Here is a 20,116-nt window from a genome sequence, read left to right as displayed (position 1 = left end):
AGAAGACACTTAGGGTAAAGAGTCAGTATGTTCTAAGTAAGTTAAGTTCTGTATTTCTGAGTAAGTGTTCCAAAAGCTTCTAATCCTTTTTTTTTTTTTTTTTTCCCCATGCCAAACAGCGATGTCCATCATTTTGCGAAGCTACAAGTATAAAATTATTTTTATTAGTTTAGAGACAAACAAGCTAGTTTACTGGTTTATGCTTCTCTAAGTACAGTATTTTCTTAGAGATACATATTTGTGTATTTGATGTACAATGAATAAGTATGAACGTATGGTAAACTTACCAGCATTCACTGGACTAGGTTATAACTTAGGTTTGCACAGACAAGTTAAAAAGAACTATACTTCTAGACTGAGAGTCAGATGTTCCTGAATTCACTGCATGACAGCCTACAAACAACCCCATAGCTCTGTGATATTCTGGATGGTTTCTTTTGGTACTTGATACTTTTGTTTCTCCTATAGGAAGCTCATGCCATTTCTTCAGAATTTCTTCATGTGGAAAAGCTGAGTTTGAAGGCCTGAAGCAATTGTGTGAGGAGTTTCAACTCTATAATGACGAGGTTTTGCTTGGAGACATTACCTGTAGTTTTCATCTGTATGCACTCCTATTGTGCTAGTGTTACAACACAATTCCTTTCAAATTTCCCTGCATGCCCCTTTTCTCCTTTTTATTAGATAGTTGCAATAGAGTTCCTCTTTACACAGGACTTTTTTCTTATCATAGTTCTGATTAATTTCCCTAAGATTTCTCTTCATATATGTTTTACTAAGCAGTTTCCCTTTTCTGACATATACTGAGCTCCTTTGCCTTAATGTAAAAAAGAGACATTTTTTACCCAGGCATTTTTCACTCCACCCTTGGAGCTACTAAAAAGCTGACTGGCGATGGTCCTGGGCAACCAGCTCTAGGTGGCCCTGCTTGAGTAGGGGGCTTAGACAATATGACCTCCCTTCCAACCTTGACCAGTCTGTGATTCATTGAAATCAGAGAGCTAAACTAACAGGCAAGCTCTACGGCACCTATCGTAGGTCTTCATTCACCCACTAACACAATCCACAGCTGAGCGCTAACCAAGTCACTATGTGGCAAGGCTGTAACAGCTGCCCTTAACTTTGATTGATAATTGTTCTCCTTTAACTGGCATAATATTCAATATACTGTTGTTGAATGTAGTAATGGTAAAATTCATGCCTTGAGGGCTACAATGTGATGAAGTTTTAGCCAGATAAACCGAGCTCTGACCTAATGGTGTATTATAGGCCTTCACACCACTCAGATGCATAGGTCGCAGTCTCACTCTGTATAAACCTCTATGTGATTATATTACAAGCCACTGTTGCATATATTAAGATCATTCCAACAGATAATTAAAACAAAATCAATATGAGCCTGATTCTATGACCTTTAAAACAAGAAAACTACTGATCTCAGTCAGTCTTCTTGTCTGTAAGGGACACTGAATTACATTCTATGCTTGTAATATATTATGCCTAACTATTAATCGCATTTAGTAAACAGCCATTTTCTAACATTCTGCCTTAGAAAGGATATATTTTTTAATGTGTATTCCTTTGCAATTCCTATAAAATGTAATAATTAACTTTGGAACCCAACAGATGATGAAATTCTTCAGATAAGCAATCACACATATTCATGACCATACTCATAAAGCAAGCCTGTCCATTAAAAAAATTACTTATTTTATGTTTCGTTTGCTTATCTTATTTTAACTAATCTGCATGTAACACTTTATTTAAATCTACCTTTTTAGAAAGGTATGGTCTTATAAATAGGATTTTCCTGTTTATACATTACACTGTAAGGATACTTCCCAACACAATCATGATCACAACCCTCATTTCCTCTAACTCTTATAAGATACCTTGCTGAAGAAGGAAAGAAAAGATGAAGGAGCTGCTAACTTGGATCTTAGTTTCTTAAGTCAAACAGTAGCCCTTGAAAACTTGCCAGTTGCCTTTGATGACCAAATCAGCTTGCAGCTAGCTAACCTCAGTATTTGCAGTATTTAAGGTATTTCCTACAATAAGTGTAAGCAAGTACAAATAAATACTATGGTATGAAGGAACCTGCATTTTTTTAGCTTAGGAAAAATTGAATAATTTATTTTGACAACATCACCATTAGTCTTCAACATGCCACACTAAATTTACTTCATATCATTATACCTCTTCGGGTGCACAGTCACTATGTCTGTACAAAAAAAAAAAAATTCTGCTTTATTTCCTACCTGAAGGATGTAGCCTCGAACATAGTCTCGGAGTGTCCAGCCTAAGCCATGTAGAATATGCAACACCTCCTCTTGCTTCAGTACACTGAAGAGTCGGTCAAGTAGTATCTTCAGTCTCACAGGCACAGCCTGAGTACCGTAGAGCATCAGGCTGCTGATGTCAAACACAACATTGGACTGCACAATCTCCACTTGGGTTGGGTGGTAGAGGTGCTGAGTACTAAGCTTGTCCAAGGCTGAAAGAAAAGGGGCTAAGTATAAGCAAAGAGCCAAAGGAAAGACACAGAAACAATCCTGAAGAATTATCTAAACACATTGAATTTGGCAGATGCACTTATTTTCCAGATAAATGTCACCTGGATTATTCAGAGAATCATAGAATCAATTAATGGTTTGGGTTAGAAGGGCTGTTAAAAGATCATCTAGTCCAGCGCCCCTGCAATAAGCAGGGACATCTTCAGCTACATCAGGTTGCTCAGAGCCCCATCCAACCTGACCTGGAATGTTTCTGGAGACGAGGCATCTACCTCCTCTCCGGATAACCTGTTTCAGTATTTCACCACAAGCCTTGGTGTCATCTGCAAATTTGCTGAGGGTGCACTCAATCCCACTGTCTATGTAATTGATTAAGATATTAAACCATACTGGTCCCAGTATGGACCCCTGAGGGACACCAGTCATCAATGATCCATTCTTTTCACAGATGCAGTCCGAAACAGGCCTAGTTTCCAAAGGTCACAATTAACTTTATTTCATACATCAGGGGGGTGCTCAGCTGAACCCCAGAGACTACAATACTCATAAGCTCAAGATAAATTACAGAAAATTTATGATTAACTGATGACCAAGACTGTAGCTATACAGAATTGATTGGGACTCTTAAAGGTTCGAGACTTAACCTCCAGGGGAAAAGAAGAAAACAAATACACCCTAAACCTCAGCCTTTTAAACATGTTAAAAACTAGTCCCCTGATTTACCATGAATTCTGTCATGAATTCACTGCTACTTGAGCTGGCTAGTTTGTTTTACCATTCTGTGTGAATTTCAGGTTTTTCACTGTGATATGAATAATTTAGAGATGAGGGGAGGTTTTCAGGATGAAGGTCGTATCCCCTTGTGAAGTTAAATACGATAGAATTGCATATGACATCACACAATTTAATTAGTAACAATGTTTACACTTAATTTTCTTTCTATTTTACAGACTATGTTGCAGTACCTAAGCTTCTCACTGCTTTTTTTAAACAAAAATTTCTAAGCATTTAAAATATTTTTAAAGGGACTTCTTCTCCTGTATTTAGGTTTCTTCTTGGCTTATGGTCACTGGAGAGTTCATGTACTCTTGATAAATTGCTTTCTTACATCCAGAGCGCAAGGACCCTTATCATTTACTTGCTGGCTTCATTCAACACATTTACTCCAAGGAATACTTTGTCAAAGAGTTCTGGTTTCCTCATACTTCATTTCTTGCAACTGATTTGTCTGATCTTTCCTATTCTAGTGGTTAAGTCAACTTTGAATAAATAGCTCTAAATATTAATTTAACATTCAAAAAAGATAAGGAATTGGCAAGCCTAGGGACTGCAGTCCTATGTCTCTCCACAGGACATTTATACTGCAGAATATGAAGGGTGGGATTTTTCTTCCAAAAGCTCTTCTTCCAAAGTACTTCTGCAATATAGGCTTCATGATGTGGGTCTGATTTATTTATTTATTTCTAATGAATGGGATTTGATTGAAGTTTAAACAGGGCAAATACTTTTCTACATATTTTTGCTCCTTTTATGTGTGATATTTTTGTAACCTGGTTACTTTGTTACTACCATAACGTGTCACCAAAGTACTCAGCTAGAAAAGCCTAGAAAATTGATTTTGTTACTGTGTAGGCTGTGCTGTTTGTGTACTGCTATGTATATATCAGTGTATATATATACTGTGTACCCGGGGAGGGGAAGAGCAACCATCTAGAATGAGTAAAACAAAGTAATTTTTTTTTTTTTAATACTACTATTACTCACAATAAGAATGCTGTAAATTATATTAATGTTAATAGATGCAACACCTTCTACCAGATTATCAAAACAATTAAGCATATCTGGATCACATTAAGCTTTCCACCTTCAGTCTTATAGAATGAGAATAGGGTCCAAAGAGGTCAACTGGCCTCTCCAAGTTTACAGAAATTCAGACCAGAGTCAAGAACCTGAATTAATATTTTTTGAATAGTCAATGTTTTTTAACCACTGTGTCATACTTGATTTCTAACATATCTTAATATTTGGTTTTGTTTCTCTTTACTTAATAGTAAGCCCTATGCCTGTAGCAAAAAAAAACAAGTTCTTTTAGCTAAAGAAGATTTGGTTTGCCAAAGATTTTAAGGTCATGATTCTACTTCGGCCCAAGTCAGAATGACTGTGAGATATCTTTATCTAAAGACTATTGGGTGGATTACAAAACTGATAGCTAGAATAAGATTACAAAGCTTTGTGGACACCTAGGCACTTCATGTAATGTGACCACTCTAAGGATAATAGCTTTGGAAAGGCCAAGATGGAATAGAAATGAAAAAAGAAATAAAAAAGATTCTTTTAAATTACTAAGCACACTCTTTGACCAGTGGACAGAAATTTTTATAAGATACCCAGTATTATTCCATTTATCTACAACATTTATTTTCAAGCAATATTACCTATAAACATTTGCTTCTCAAAACACACACACACACATACACATAAATAAGAGTTAGTCCAGTGTTGGATTAACATTCCAAGTTACAGTGAAATTATCTCCAATTTTGATTTGTGACCTCATTCTGCACATTATGTAATAAACAAATAAGCAGTGAATTTTATCCTTTTGAAGTACAAGTCAGGATGTGCACTGAAATGTGTAATTTATAACACAACAAAGCATATATTTTTGCATGGGTGTGTAAGAACATTTGCAAACTAAAGACAGATCTCATGCTACAGACAAAAAAGAAGGAAAAAGTTGTACATGAACAGAAAGGAAATGCACTTGCACCCATATGAGAAACAACAGTGTGGCAAGCATCTGAAATTCTTACAGTTCATAGACTATTGAAACCCCCTGCACTTGTCAGGAGAATGAAACTTTTCACTATAATTTGTAATTTATAAAAATTATCTTGATTCTTTAAAAGAGTTTGCTAAGGAAATAGTTGACAGAGAGAAATTGCTTTCTGTAGAACTTCTAACTGATTTCTTCTTTGGTGGCATTAGTGAACTAATGCTGGTGTTCTAGGTGTATTCAAGAAGCCATTTATGTTGTTAGACACATATCTTTTCAAATAAGAGATAAGAAAAGGACCTAAGTCTCATTGGTTGGGGGGGGTGTTTTTGTTGCTTTTTTTTTTCCCAAGGACAAGGCTATTGACTATGGCCTTCTTGCCAAATCTCAAAAGTAGATAGTTGTGTTCTGCTGTCCTGAATTGCACATCTAATTTCATGTGGATAATGCATTCCTCACCATTTTCTGTTCTAAATTATTGGTTCAGTTTCTATATGCTAATGAACAACGCTGTGTTTCACCAATGAATACATTCAACAGTATATGCAGCAGTGTATGATTTCACAAGTGCTTGGGAGTCTTCAAGACAAAACATGTTATATAAAAGAATGAGCTTTATGATACCTGAAAAATGACATAAACAGATGTGTCCTTATTAAGACGGTATCAGTGACTGAACATCATAAACCACACAATAAAAGTCCCTTCCTAGTGCAGTGTGAGATATTACTCATACTTCTTACACTTTCAGTGGGCTCAAAAGGTCACCCAGAAAAGTCTTAACATGCTTGTGACTTTTTGGTCATAACCAGCACAATCTTTTCCAAAAACATTACTACAATGGGTTCAGCTAGGTGCTTAAATTAAGAAGGCTGGCTTTTAAAGGTTCAATTCAATTCTTAGCGCTGCCCCAATAGTCTGATATTCTTTACCTCAGTGTGACTGGAAAGCTGTTCACCGATAGTGGAAGAGATCTAATGAATCTTAAAATCACATACTTGCTGAGTAATCATTTTTTTGTGGAACAGCCTAAAAAGGCCCTTGTGTTTTATTAAAACAACATACAGCCGAGTAATATTTCCATGGTGAATTATAAATTTCAAATACCTGTTTTAGAAATTTTAACTATTAAAATGGAGGGCAAAAAGGGATGATAAAGAAGTAGAAGTCATTACAGAAGATTGCCTTCAACACCCAAAAATGACTAACTGGGTAATCAGTATAGGAATTAGGAACCTTTCAGTACATTTTTCTTACCTAACTCTGAAGTATCAAGTATGCACCATAATAAATTAGATAATTTAGAATATCTCAGTTGTAAAGGACCTGGAATGATCATCTAGTCCAACTGCCTGACCTCTTCAGGGCACACCAAAAGTTGAAGTGTGTTATTAAGGGCACTGTCCAAACGCCTCTTAAACACTGACAGCCATGGGGCATCAACCACCTCTCTAGGAAGCCTGTTCTACTGTCTGACCACCCCCTCAGCAAAGAAATGCTTCCTGATGTCAAGCCTGAACCTCCCCGTATTTGTTTATCCACTCTTTACCTTTTTGAATAGTAAACAAAATCCCCCAGATTTTACAGAGACTCTAGTCAGTATTATCTGAATTGTAAAGAGGACTTAGAAATTGACACAATGTCAATCTTTACATTACAGCCTGCAGTATTCTTATTAGGCAAAATTCCAGCAAAAAACTTTGGACCTATTTGTGACAAATCAATGAACAAACTTTTAGGTTCCATTGCTGGTGGTTTGTTTTGTTTTTTAGTTTTTTGGTTTTTAAAATTAAGTAAACTAGAGAGGGGAAATCTACTTCACCGGTTTTATTTTACTGGAGTTTCGGGACCCTGTGTAATTCAAAGGAAAAAAAGGATAAATGATACCTTAAAATAAGGCTCAAATACTTGTTCAATTTATCAAAAGACAGAAAATAGAGGCAAAATCTTTCATTTCATCTGTACTGTGGCCAGGTCATAGGCTCAGCTATGCAAATTTACTCATTGACCTTAGACCCATTCCTTTCAATGGGCAGTGAACAAGGTCAAACAAACTAAAAGCCACACTTCTGAGTGGATTCCATTTTTGTTAAGCAAAACAAATACAAGTATGCAGCAGTGAATTTTGTACTTTAGAGGTTTCATATTGTTTTTTGAATAGCTACAATGAAAGCATGACATTTTGCCTTTACTACATGTAAAAGAATTTTAAATATCCTGGGTTTAATGCAACTGGAGTTGTAAACACACATACCTCTTGCTAATTTCCTGATCCTAGATAAATATTTAGGTATCCTAGAGAGGGATGAAAAGGTCTAGTGAAACTCTTTCTCTCAGCTGATTTGCGTGGCTGTGTATCTCAGAACACCACAAACAATAGTGAGTAGGTTGCGGTGCACAGGTCATTATGGATCTCATTCCATTTCCATTTTAAATCTGGGCCCTGCAATAGTCCCTCTCTAGATTTTCTTGCATACTCTCTAGTCAGCTTTCTCACTTACCAAAGATGGATACAGTTGGAGTCCATGCACACATACACATGAAAATACAGAATTTTATAACCATCATAATCTTTCCAGATTACTGGATTTGTTCAAGGATCAATAGGAAAAAGAAAAAGAAATTTTATGTAGCATATGTCTAGACAATAACAGAGAGCTTTTCAGACATTTTTTTAAATTTAAATAACCGAGCCACTTTCTGCAGCAAGACAATCTGAAATTGGCAGACAGATTAAATATACAATACCAACATAGAAAGATTCCATAATTCTGTTGCAACAACAGCATGTCGAGTACGGTAAAACACATATAGTATTATTAATGGCAATGTGCAGCACTACGGTTAGCTGTTGATTTTAGTAGTGAACATGAACAGCTTCACAGTTTTCAGAGTTCAAGATTTTCTCCTTTGCCATCAACAACAGAAAAAGACGTAACAAATCCTTTCAAGAACAGAAGGTAGCTTATGAATGACTAAAATGCTGGAGGGACAGGCAAGCTACTGCAGTCATAAGAGGTGGTCTAAGCTAGCCTCCCTCAGGATACAGATTTAATGCCACTTGTAACATGGTGTGATGTGGTGCATTTTGTGGGTGAAAAAAATTGCTCCTCAAAAAATGTCATGCTTAAAAGGTGACTAAGTACAAGAAAACTCGCCAGTGTCTACTGAATGGCTCAAATATTTTCATGTGTAGGAAATTATTCCATTTACCCCTGGCACAAGTGTAGAGAGCATGGGACATTAACATTTATAAGGGTGGGTGAATACACTGAATCAGTCTGGGTATATATTTTAGCTACAACATATCATCCTTTGGTCATCTCCATTTCACTTCTGCCTTCATCCCTTTCACAAGTTAATCCAGATAGAAATGTTCACTAAGACACTATGGATTTCAAAAGATCATGGAAGGAGAGTGAGTAAAGCATATTCTGATTCATAGGCAAAACCAACTTTTCCTTCTGCCTTTTACTGTATTTAAAAGGTATTAATGGAAACCACATGCCAAATGCATTTAGTCTCTGACAGAGGGACACATATGTGATCTTCTAATTTACAGCTTGCATGTAAAGATGTTCACACATAGTAAAAGGATTTTTAATAGCATTTTAAAATTAAACGTGTGTTGACAATAGGTGCTTCAAACCCAAACAACACAGAAACTAAACTGATAAATGTCTTCATGCCTCACCATGCCTCATGCTCTAACAATATTTTTACAACAGATCAAAAAAAACCCCCAGCACTTCAGTTGCATGTACACAAAATAAATATTATTAAAAAGAGTCTGAACGAAAACTTTCATTAATTTTTCTGTCTATGATCTGATTCCAATTTGAAGCATTTAGATTGCTACTAGGTTTATGTAGCCGAAAGCAGAACCACAGTTTGTTCACAGACGTTGCTTGCTGTCTGCAATTTTTTTTATCCCTTTGCAAAACTTTGAACCCCATCCAGCTTTGACACACTGCCTCTTCAGTTAATAACTATCAAGTTTCCCCTTGTCTCCTGTCTACTTTTCTTTGAGGCAATTGCGCACTCAGCACCCCGAGATAATAACACACATCTATAAGATAAAAGCAATGGCATTAATGTAATTGTCTGCCTTTCTCTCTTTAGCCTAATCTTTTTTTTCCTTCAGTTTTGACTGCCTCTGTGACACCTGTTTTTGTCTCCTCTGATCCTACGACAGGTTTTCCGCTGACAAGGTTTTTGCCTGACAGAGATTCTGCCAGACAAGAACATAATAAAATATGAAGAACTGCTTGTCAGAGTTTCTGCCAATGCTCACATGAAATAGGGGGAGAAAAAAAAAAAAAAAATCATGACTTTTTTTTTTTTTAAAGGGGCCCTGTGCTGGTTGCTTTTGGCCTGTCAGGAAAACAGTCTCCCTGGCCAATTCCTGCAAGCCAAACAGGTGTTTTCTTTTATGTTTTCTTTCTATACAAAAATCTTTTTTCTTCAATAGTGGAAAACATGATTACAGAGGAAAAAAAAAAAAACAAAAACCAAAAAACAACCCAAAATATGTTCTCCTAACTTCTTGCCTGTAAAATTAATGTTAGACCTAAGTTTGCACAGTGGTACCTCATGAGCATGTTTTTAAAGCAGAATTCAGCCCTTAAATAAACAAATTAAATGGCAGGCTTTTTCTCCCTTCCCCTTGTTGTTAACTAATGTGTTCAAAGGAAAAAGCTGTAAAGGAACTTCATTCCAAGTTCTGAGGAAACATCTGGGCTACTATATACTTCCCACATGGGCATACTGCATGAATGAAGACACCTGACTATGGAGATCATGGTAGGGAAGAAAAGACAGCCTCTAATCTTCTTTCGATTTGGACCTTGCAGTCCCCTTTGTCAGTGTGTGCATTTGTGCCTATGTGAAGGCACTTCAACACTGATGCTTACCCTGATGGAGAAGCACATGTAGATTAATCACATGAGTTTCCCAATACACAGCCAGTTTGGTGTGTTATAGCATCATTTGTCACCTCTGCTAGAGACAGCAACTATTGATCAGTCCATGATGTCACAGTCCTGAGCACACCAGCTGGCCTTCATTGTGCTGAACAGCCTCTCTGGAGATGTCCACACTGCATTCTCAGACCAAGGTTCCAGGATCCCTACTAAAGCTCAGGCCTGGACCTTCATTCCCTACCTAAGGTACATCACAGATGTGCCTGTCTGTCACCCTGTCTTCTAGATGACCCTCAGACCCTTGTTACAGCCTGGTCTGCTGTCTGGCCCCACATTCTTTTGTTTCTGACTGGAGCCTCTGGATGGACCCTTGAGCTGATTCATTCTCTTGCCATGCTTGAGGCTGTCAATGGACCCAATTACCAGCACCTGGTTCTGTCTACCAGGAACTGCACCCCTGGTGCAGGACAGCCAGTGCTGGAGTTGCCCTTAACTCCAGCCTCAGACTTCTTTGTTGAGCAGCTCCACTTTTGCTACTCCTTGACACGTGAATTGACAGTGTCATTGTGGAAACCTAGAATTTATAATGGAAGCCACTAAATTAATATATCTCTTTCTATTACCTTGACTAGTCATTCATCTTAGATCTTTCCTATCTCTTGTCTACAAAGCCAAATGCTTCCTTCCTAGCAGCCATTAACAACTTCTTAAACATATTCTCTCCCTTAATGATGGTGAGATAGGAGTTAATATGTAATAGTCCTAATACCATCTGGTTGACACAGTGAGACAGAAGTACATTTGGGAGTCCTGGATTGTGGTCTGGATTTGGAGGATTTACATCTTAATCCAAATGCACCTCAAATTCCATTAACTGTGATTCACAGACAGAAAGTCTAGGTTGGAAGGGATTTCTGCAGATTGTCTGGTGTAGCTTTCTATTGAAAGCAAGGCCTCAGATTAGGTTATCTCTGGCCCTGTCAAGCTGAGTCTTTGATATTTACAGTGGGGGAAATTCCATCACTTCTCCAGGCAACCTCTTCCATCTTTTACGCAGCCTTGAAAGCTGTAATGAAAATGCAGCAAGCATTGCCCACCTGTTAACATCATTCTGTTTGGATGGAGTACTGTGTTGTCGAGGTATTTCAAAAAGGTAAGCCAAGACCATGGTGGTGTTTCAGTCTAGGGTATAACTCTGGTTCAAGCCTATGAAATGCTTTCCCACATATGCTAAACCACCTCAGTTTTCCCAGGAAAACCTGCTGTCCTGAAGTTGCTGACAGCTGAAGCTGTTCAGACCCTGGGAAGACTGGTTTATACAGCTACTTCTACCATTCATAAACTTCAATCTTTCCCATCCCAATTCATGCACTATGACCATTTCACAAAGCTCCTGTTAAATATACTTCAGAAAAAGTGACAGTAATAAATTAGAATATAATTAGAGAAGTCTTTGAAACTCATGTTATACACTCCATGTAGAATCTTTTCTATTTCTAAAATCCAGGTGGGAATGGGATAACAAAGTAACACTATTGTCTGCTAAATTAATCTGGGGCAAGTTTCCTCATAGTGCTACAGCTCAAATTGAAATTCTTTCTATCAGGTTAAAAAAAAAAAAAAAGTTTTTTCCATTGAATTTTATATTTGCAAAACAGAAAGCTGAGGTAGTTACCCATGGTATTGTCATTACTTTGTAACATTTGAAAGCAGTATGAATTCTTTATTCTTGCAGTCCAATCCCATTTTAACCTTACAAAGCCATATGGAATGGAGTGGTAGGGTTTGTTTCATTTAGAGCTCTTTCAATTTGTGTTCTGCTTAACCTAGTGAACTCTAGTTAATTAAGATGTTCCTATAAACAATTAAACTTCTTGTAGGATCATTAAGAAGATATAAAAATTTATAATGTAATAAAGTGTAATAAAATGTAAAGTGGCTAGCACATCACAGCAATTCATGTGCAGCAGTGTAGGTGTTAAAGAGACAAGTTAGCAGGTATTGTCACCTAAACATCCTGGAGAATTGTGGATGCATGTTGCAGAAGTCCACCACTGCTGCTGCACAAATCCACCGGTGATTTGCACTCTCAGGTCCCATAGAATCTATCGTGTTTATCTTGGAATCAAATAGTGAGCACCAGACAGTCTTTCGCTCCCATCTCCTACACGATGAAGTGAACTTATTATCGCCGCACTTAAGGGGGAAAGTTCAAGGGTTTCACTGACTGCCTTTTCAAAAAGCAACCTCTAGTATGTCTGGAAAGAGGAATTCCAACTACTAATTACAAAACCATTGTTTTTATTGCCTTTGTTCAATCTTGCACACAGCAAGTCTATTTTTTGCCTTACTAGATTCTCTCCTTAAGAAGAGAGGGTAAGACATTATTGTCAAAGACATCACCTAGCATTTTATACTATGGTACTGGGTGTACTAAATGGGATGAGGCCTTCTCTGTAAAATGTAAATTCAATAACGACAGGCAACAAATAACAATATCTTCCATTTTTGAAATACCTTTAGTCTAAACCTCTCTGAGTATTTCATAGCTAGTCAAAGGAGATCATAGCTATAAAACTGGTGTTATATGTAGTTTACAATTGCCAAGGAGTATCTGATGGTATTAACGCCAGTTCTGTGAGAGTACAAAGTGTAATTAGTAAATTAAAAGGTTTTTTCAGACAATAAAATGTTCACAATGAGAAAGGGCTTCACTTTGAAATGTGAATACAGCCCAACCCAGCAGAAAAGGACACTATGCTTCAGAATGGGTCATGGTCTGTTTAGGGCTTACCAGGCACTGGAGCAGTCCTTAGCTGACAGGACATTGGCATATTCAAACCCAGGGCTGTAAGCCAGTGAAGTTGGGGAGAGGGAGAAAGGTCTAACCTTTTCCTGATTGTGTTAAAATGTCCTGGAGGTGGCAGGGAAGAAGAGAAAACATACTTCAGTCTGAATGGACCACCAGGGAAATCCAAGGAGGTGTGACTGTGTACATATGTAAGTTAAAGCTTGTGGTTTACCCCTAGGGAAAACCTTACTCAACACCTGAGGATGTCAAATTTGCATGAGGACTAAATCCTTGACATTATGGTTATGTAAGTATCAGCTGAACACAAGGATGGAAAAGCTGAACACAAGGCTTTTTATTTGGTATTGGGGCAACTAAGCATTATTTGCTTTCTGTCACTTGTGTCTTATAAACCTTTGAAACAATATTATTTGTCTTGGATGCCCTAATACTTGGATATTCTCATTTGCTTTTACCTCAGCTTGACTTGCATATTAAGGGTGATCTTGGAGTAACCCAGAGCAAACACTACATCACATCATTCCTACCAATGTGTCAGACTTTAAAACCAGATTCTGGGTCAGAGCACCCACAAGGTAACAGACTGCATCTTCTCTGTGCTTCATTGGCTGCTTTGAGACTTGCTGCTGAAGGGAAGCAAAAAGGGATGGCATAGGCAGAAGTGTGGACTTTAAAAAGTGTTTATCAGTAATGAATGTTAATCAGGTAGGGTTTCTGGAAGCAACTGAGTAATGAAAAATATGGTTCAGCCTTCAGGGTCAAAAGAAAGTTAAAACAGATGGAGTAAAATGATTTTGTCAGTAAAAGAAAGGAAAAGCCAGACTAGATTTAAAATAGTTTTACTTTAAAAGTCATGGAAAGCTAGCCATTGTTATCATTGAACTGTAGATAACTACTTTGCTAAAAATCCCTATGTAACAAAAGAAAAAAAAAGAAATCTATGATGTTCTCAAGTAACTTTTAAGCATTTAAAAAAATTAAATGTAACATAAGGAAACAAATCTGTTTGGTATGCTAATATTGAGATTATTTTTTATATCCTGTGGAACAATACAAAAACAACCCAATTATTTTGCCAGTAAACTATAATAACAAAATTACATTTCTCCTTTCCTTTTTTAGTATTTATTATCTACTATCTCAATTTTAAAATAAAGAACAACATGGCAGTTCTGCCAGCTTTTAGAGAGAGACTCTAAGATCTGTGACATGGTTTAGTTTAGTTTAGTTTTGTTTTGTTTTATTTTGTTAGAGATGATTTTTGACTTTGCAAACCTGGATTTCTTTCACATAACAGCTTTGGGCTGAAACAAATATAGGAACCCTGCTGATTTTATTTCAACATAGCACTCCTCTTCCTTCCCGCCTCATTCCCATGCAGCTCACATTTAAAATCTAAACTTTCTTCCTGGACCAAGTCTTTTCAGCAACTTCAGGGTAAGGGAGAGATTCAATTTCTAAAATTTCCACAGCATTCTCTTTTTCTTTTCTTTAGTTACTCACACCTGTTCTTCTTTTTTTTTTTTTTTTCTTGCTTTGCTTGTCTTTTACATGACAATTTCATGAACTACCATGCAGAAATTTAGAAAACTCAACCATTCTGAATGAAGCAATCACAGTCCTGTCATGCATCTGACTTTTTGATAGAGCATTCTCCATTTTCTAGTGAAGGTTGTCGTTTTCATTGTTAATTTCATTTACAGCAAGCTAGAATATGCACTACATAAATACTGGCAGCAGAAAACTTCCTTCACAAGGTGAAAGTGCAACCCACATGGCAAATCTCTGAGCATGAGTAGTCACTGGATGACAGATTTTAAACTGAAAAAGAGTAATGGGTTTGCCCTATGTACCAAAATTGACTAGTTAATGTCATTTTAATCAAAACTGAAAGGAACTTAATCTCAAAATTACTAGAGAAAAGGCCTGGCCAAGAACTGGACTGGAGAAGGGGCCATATGTGCCCTCATCATGCCTCAGAGAGGTACTAAAGCCTACTTGAATAAATAGCCCAGCTCTAAGCTGTGCCGACTGGCATGATGCAGACAAAAAGACATCAAAGATCACCAGAGGTAAGGATCAGCTTTCTCTGAGAGAATAAAAAGAAGGAAGATAGCAAAAATGTTCACAGGATACTTCATTTCCTAGAGCAGACTGAACAGTGTGAAAATCAGCTAGTCCAAGAATGCACAGTATACCAAAAACATCTGAAAAACATGAACTGTTTTGTGATTAAGTTTTACTAGTATTAGTTTGCGCTCAAGACAGATAACTAGTATTTCTAATTTTCTGACTTTCTTTGAAACAAAGTGACAATTATTTCAGACAAACTTAGTAATATTATTATACTGTGGTTTTTAAAAGTCTGAGGCACTGAAACTAAAATAAATAGAATGAATGTCATAAATAATAGCTTTAGTCCACTATGACATACATCACCTTGGCACACATACTTAGAACAAAATGGTTATGAGAGATGGTGGACTATTTCTGACCGATACTGCATTGGGTCTTTTGATCTGTTGGACTAGGCATAATAGGAGTATTTCTTCTATCAGTAGAGTACTTGTTATTCTGACATCAGTGACAAGCATACAAGGCAAAATGCAAAGTCAATGAAATCAACATCTTTTTACTGCAGACTTGCTCAATTTCTTTTCTTGTAGGCTAAAATAATTCTGCTAGGGGAACTGGGTGGCAAATAAAGTGGAGTTTTTTAATTATTTACAATTAAGTTTGAGTAAGTGATTTTCATGCTAAAGCTAGTAAAATGTCATGACTACCTTTATAGTATAGTATGTTACTTTTAATAAAACAAAAATAGCATAAGAAACCAATTCAAGCACTCAAGAAAGTCTTAATTTTAAAAATGGTGTTAAAGTAAATTCTCCTTTAAACAAATTGACTATTAAGATTTTAGTAAGATTTTATTTTTCACCATACTGAATATACAAAATACCTTAACCATTAAAAAAAAAAAAAACAACCCAAAAAAGGAAAAACACTTAACTGTTATCTGTTTGCCTGCTTGAGGCCTAGGAAATGCCTTATCCAATTTAAACCATTTATTTTTTGTTTTAGAAAATAAATCCCTACTCAGGCTGACACTGTGAAAGCCAGGCTTCACCTGAAAAAAAATTAAAACAGTCTAGTTATCCAAATACCTTAAAATATCCAGAGATTCATACCAGCAATAACCCATTCTCCATTACACACAGCAGTACTACAGAATGCTGCTATACTCTATGCAGCTTTTGGATTCAGCCTTAAAAATATTGATGGTAGGATTACCACTTTAGCACAGGGGTGCAGGGTCAAAACTTGATAAGCTGAACTTTTGCCAACAGAAACATTGATCTTGCCACAAAACAACCTCTCTAATGAATCTCTTCATATATTGGCAATCCTACCTTTGGCAACTCCAGACAGAAGAAATTGAACTTGTAGGAAAGGAAACCTTTCCTTTCAAGATGTTTGCAGCTTACTTTATGTGAGTGAGAAAACACATGAGAAAGACAATGGAAGCAGGAAAAAAGAAAACAGGCCAGCAGTTGCTAAGTGTAATAATACTGTGGTGGCTGTATGCCCTTTCCTCCTCAGTCCAATAGCTCCAACATTGTAAATCTCAGTTATTAACATGAATTAACTCTGCACAGATTAGTCAAGTACAGCATGAGAAGACTGTAGTTCTAAGTTATTTTTGATCTATTCAGTTAATTATGATTCTAGGTTATCAGCACTGAATAAGTACAGTACTTTCTGTTGGAAACACCTATTCTTTGATAATTACATTCAGTAAAGCACTACATCATGTGTTGAGGAGCTGAGTTGAAATTCATTAATAAAAATCAGAAGGAAACCCTTTAATTAAAGCAGCAGGAAATACTATTTGCATTCAAGGAACATCTTCTGAAAGTACATGCTAACAGTTTAATGAAAATAACTTCTCGACAGCAGCCTGATTCAGTCATTTTGAAATCCAGGCATTACAGTATAATGAATTGATCAGTTTCCTGAATGCTGCCCTGAAAATCCTGGAAAACAGCTAAGATCAAGACTTGAAGCAGATGCATCATAGTGTCCAGGAAGTAATTTATAAGTCTGTGCTTTGAGTATGTATATGAAACATACATCTGACTTGTCTCGCTCTGCCATAAAATGTAAATACTCCAGACGAATGTACACAAAGTGCACTAAAAAAAAATAAATCAGAGCATTCTTCACTTGGTGCAGTAGTAAAACAAACACTTTGTAATAATATATAGCTGTATTAAGTTTTCTGTTTGGAAAGTTAAGCACCCAGGTCCAGGAGCAGGTGGTGTATCCCTAATAATCATATTCTCCTTTCAACTTTTGGGATTTGTAAAACGAGGATGTTTCTATTATACACACTGTGGTAATCTCAGATTGCTGTCACATATTCTGATTTTAAATTCTACCTTCTCAAAGGGAAGAATTTATCACGAAAATCTGATCACAGTCTTCTAAGATGTACTAGTTAAAAAGATGTGGGTTGCCCATGTGCCAGAATCTAAGTGCTAGATTCCTTATTTCTATTACTCAACAGGAGGACACCCTGGAAAACAGCTAGACAAGTCTTCCCTATCTGTGGATCAGCAAAACCTCAGATGCTGTTTCTACACAATGCCTGAAGCATGCCTGAACTATACAAATTTTGCGAGGTTTAGTGATCCTTCCAAAAAATGTGAGTCTGGTTATACTGTGACTGAAGATATCTTTCTGGGAACTAAGAGGAGCAAAAATAAGCTGTCCCCAGAGAATCCCTAGTACTATAACTTTTTGCCTTTCTGCTAAACCCTGCTTGGACTACATTATTTCCTGGAGGCTAGAATATTCTTTTATACAAGAATACAGTACACAAGCTGTTGACAGTCCAGCGGCACTCGAAGTTATTGCCAGAATAACAGACCCTAATTTTTCCATCCTAGAAATTGCTGTAAAAAAAAATCATGTGCATACATATACATGCACAAACCCAGAGTATGCACATGCATGTAAAGACGAAGAGATATCACTACTTTTTATGTCACTCTGGCTCTTAGTATTTAAAGATACTGGGGAAAGATGGACAGAACAGAGAAGACAAGCCCAGAACAGACATTTCTTACCATGTGCCACCCAGCCATGTTTACACTGATCACAGGTTCTCAGGTTAATCTTCCCTGGCTGAAAACATTCACACGTGCAATTTACCAGTGTACAGCGGATGGCCTGGAAAAAGAAACAGAAAACACATGTTAATGTCTTTCTTCCTTCTTGCACAAATTTGTTGTGAAGGCTAGAAGGGTATTAACTGTACAGCAAAAACCAGCCTTCTAACATTCAAGGCATTGCTCATTCTTTTAAGTAGAGATTAATTTTCTTTCAAAAAAATACACTGGTATCCCTGAGCAATGACAACCAAAATGCTTATTCAATAAAAACAGCCTGTTGTCCCATGGAGATGAATACATTCCTAAAGTCTTTGAAATAATTGCTCTATTTCCTTTAGGAAAAAAAAGTGATAGGATGAGGATTCTGTAGGTGTTTCACAAATTTCCTGGTTTTGCATCAACTGCCTGAAGGAAATGTCACTACTCCTTTCTTACCATAGCAGCATATCATCTTGATTAAAACCAAAAGTAAAATGAGGAAACAAAAAAATACAAAAAGGAAAACAGCAGATCTCTTTCCCCTTCTCCCATGGTATCCAAAGTTTATTATAAAGTTTCCTTTTTTGTGTTCCTGTAAGATATAACTCCACTACAGATAGTCCTGGATTTCATGTGTTCTCAAAGGAGGACAAAATGATCAAGGTATAAGAATAGGACTGGTTCATAAAATATCCTGTAACTTTCCTTTGCTTCTATCACTTTCTTCAATATCTAGACACAGCAATTTACCTCTTAGCCCTCCCTATTTGTCAAACATGTATTTCTGTTTTGCAAAAGATTAAAGTATTTCAAAGCAGTGATGCTAAAACTCCAGTGCCACACAGAGATCTAAAATTTGCTTAAGTAATACACCTTATTAATATATTCTCTCCCTTCTAAAAATTATTTCAAAAATTATCTAGGTTTTCTTTGACAAGGTCTAGCTACATTCACAGAAAAGTAAAAATAAATTGAACAAAACTCTTTTTAATGTGTAACAGACACATGTTTTTAAATAGTGTAGAAGATGACCTGTGCACCTCAAACTGATACTAATGAATACTAATGAATTTATAGCATGCATTTAGATGTAATTTGCATGGAGATTTCTGAGACAAAGAGGTTTATTCTGATCATTCACAGATTAACAATCTACTGTAACTACCAGAGCTGCCAGGAAAAGATATCTCTATAGATTTAGCTGCAATCAATGATTACTTCAGGGCTAACGTGGGGGAAGGGTACTTGGTACCTATGGTCACTGAGATACTGAAGCATTATGAAGGCTCTTGCCTTTTCCAAACAAAAAATGATTACCTTAACTATACCAACTTAAAGAAAATTACATTCAACTTTAGCTTGGCCAAGCTAAACTCCTTGGTTGCTGACAATGAAAAACGTTCAGAGTTATTTTATATGTTTTATCTCTTTACTCATTTATCTTCATCAGACTTAAAGCCAGTTATAGTTCATGGATCCACTTAAAATCTGTATTTCTGTAACAAATTTCTGGTACAAGACTCCTTTCTCCCTCCTATCCTATCTGTTCTTCTACTATCTCTTACTCTCAAAAACCTAGTGGAGGAAAAAAAATATTCTGTTCTATTACACCTGACACTTCAGGTCTCAGTCTCAACGTCATCTGTCCAATTACTCATTAGCCAGGTTATAAAACACTGCTGTATGTATGCATGATTAAAAGAATTAGTAATATGAAATATAATGGTACCAAAGAACTGCTGACTGTGCAAGAGTAATATATGTGTTTGTGGGTTATGAGAAAAAAATTCTCCTGAAAGGTCCTGTTTCATTTTCAATAGTTGATTGACTCAATAATATATCAGGTCTCCACTGGTTAGTAATGGTGTTCTTTCTCTAATATGTTCATTAATTAATGAATTCAGTAATTAAATGTACTGCAAGAAGAAGGGCTTACAAAACAG

The 20,116-nt window shown here is 36.5% G+C and overlaps 1 protein-coding gene across 1 annotated transcript in view; it reads right to left on the bottom strand.

The window, feature by feature from the left end:
- The window catches only part of BNC2 (basonuclin zinc finger protein 2), a gene marked incomplete at its 5' end in the record, with an annotated part of 111,653 nt that extends 93,401 nt beyond the window's left edge, over positions 1-18,252 (bottom strand). The window contains 2 exons of the mRNA XM_029085122.1: positions 2,256-2,491; positions 18,150-18,252. Of these exons, the coding sequence (XP_028940955.1) occupies positions 2,256-2,491; positions 18,150-18,252 (339 nt within the window). The remainder of the gene's footprint in view (positions 1-2,255; positions 2,492-18,149) is intronic.
- Between the last annotated feature and the right edge of the window lie 1,864 nt (positions 18,253-20,116).

The sequence above is a fragment of the Antrostomus carolinensis genome, unplaced genomic scaffold (assembly GCF_000700745.2).
Source record: "Antrostomus carolinensis isolate BGI_N321 unplaced genomic scaffold, ASM70074v2 scaffold14475, whole genome shotgun sequence".
Classification (NCBI taxonomy): Eukaryota; Metazoa; Chordata; class Aves; order Caprimulgiformes; family Caprimulgidae; genus Antrostomus; species Antrostomus carolinensis.
The sequence above is the reverse complement of the archived record's forward strand: the minus strand, read 5'-3'. Positions and strand labels throughout refer to the sequence as shown.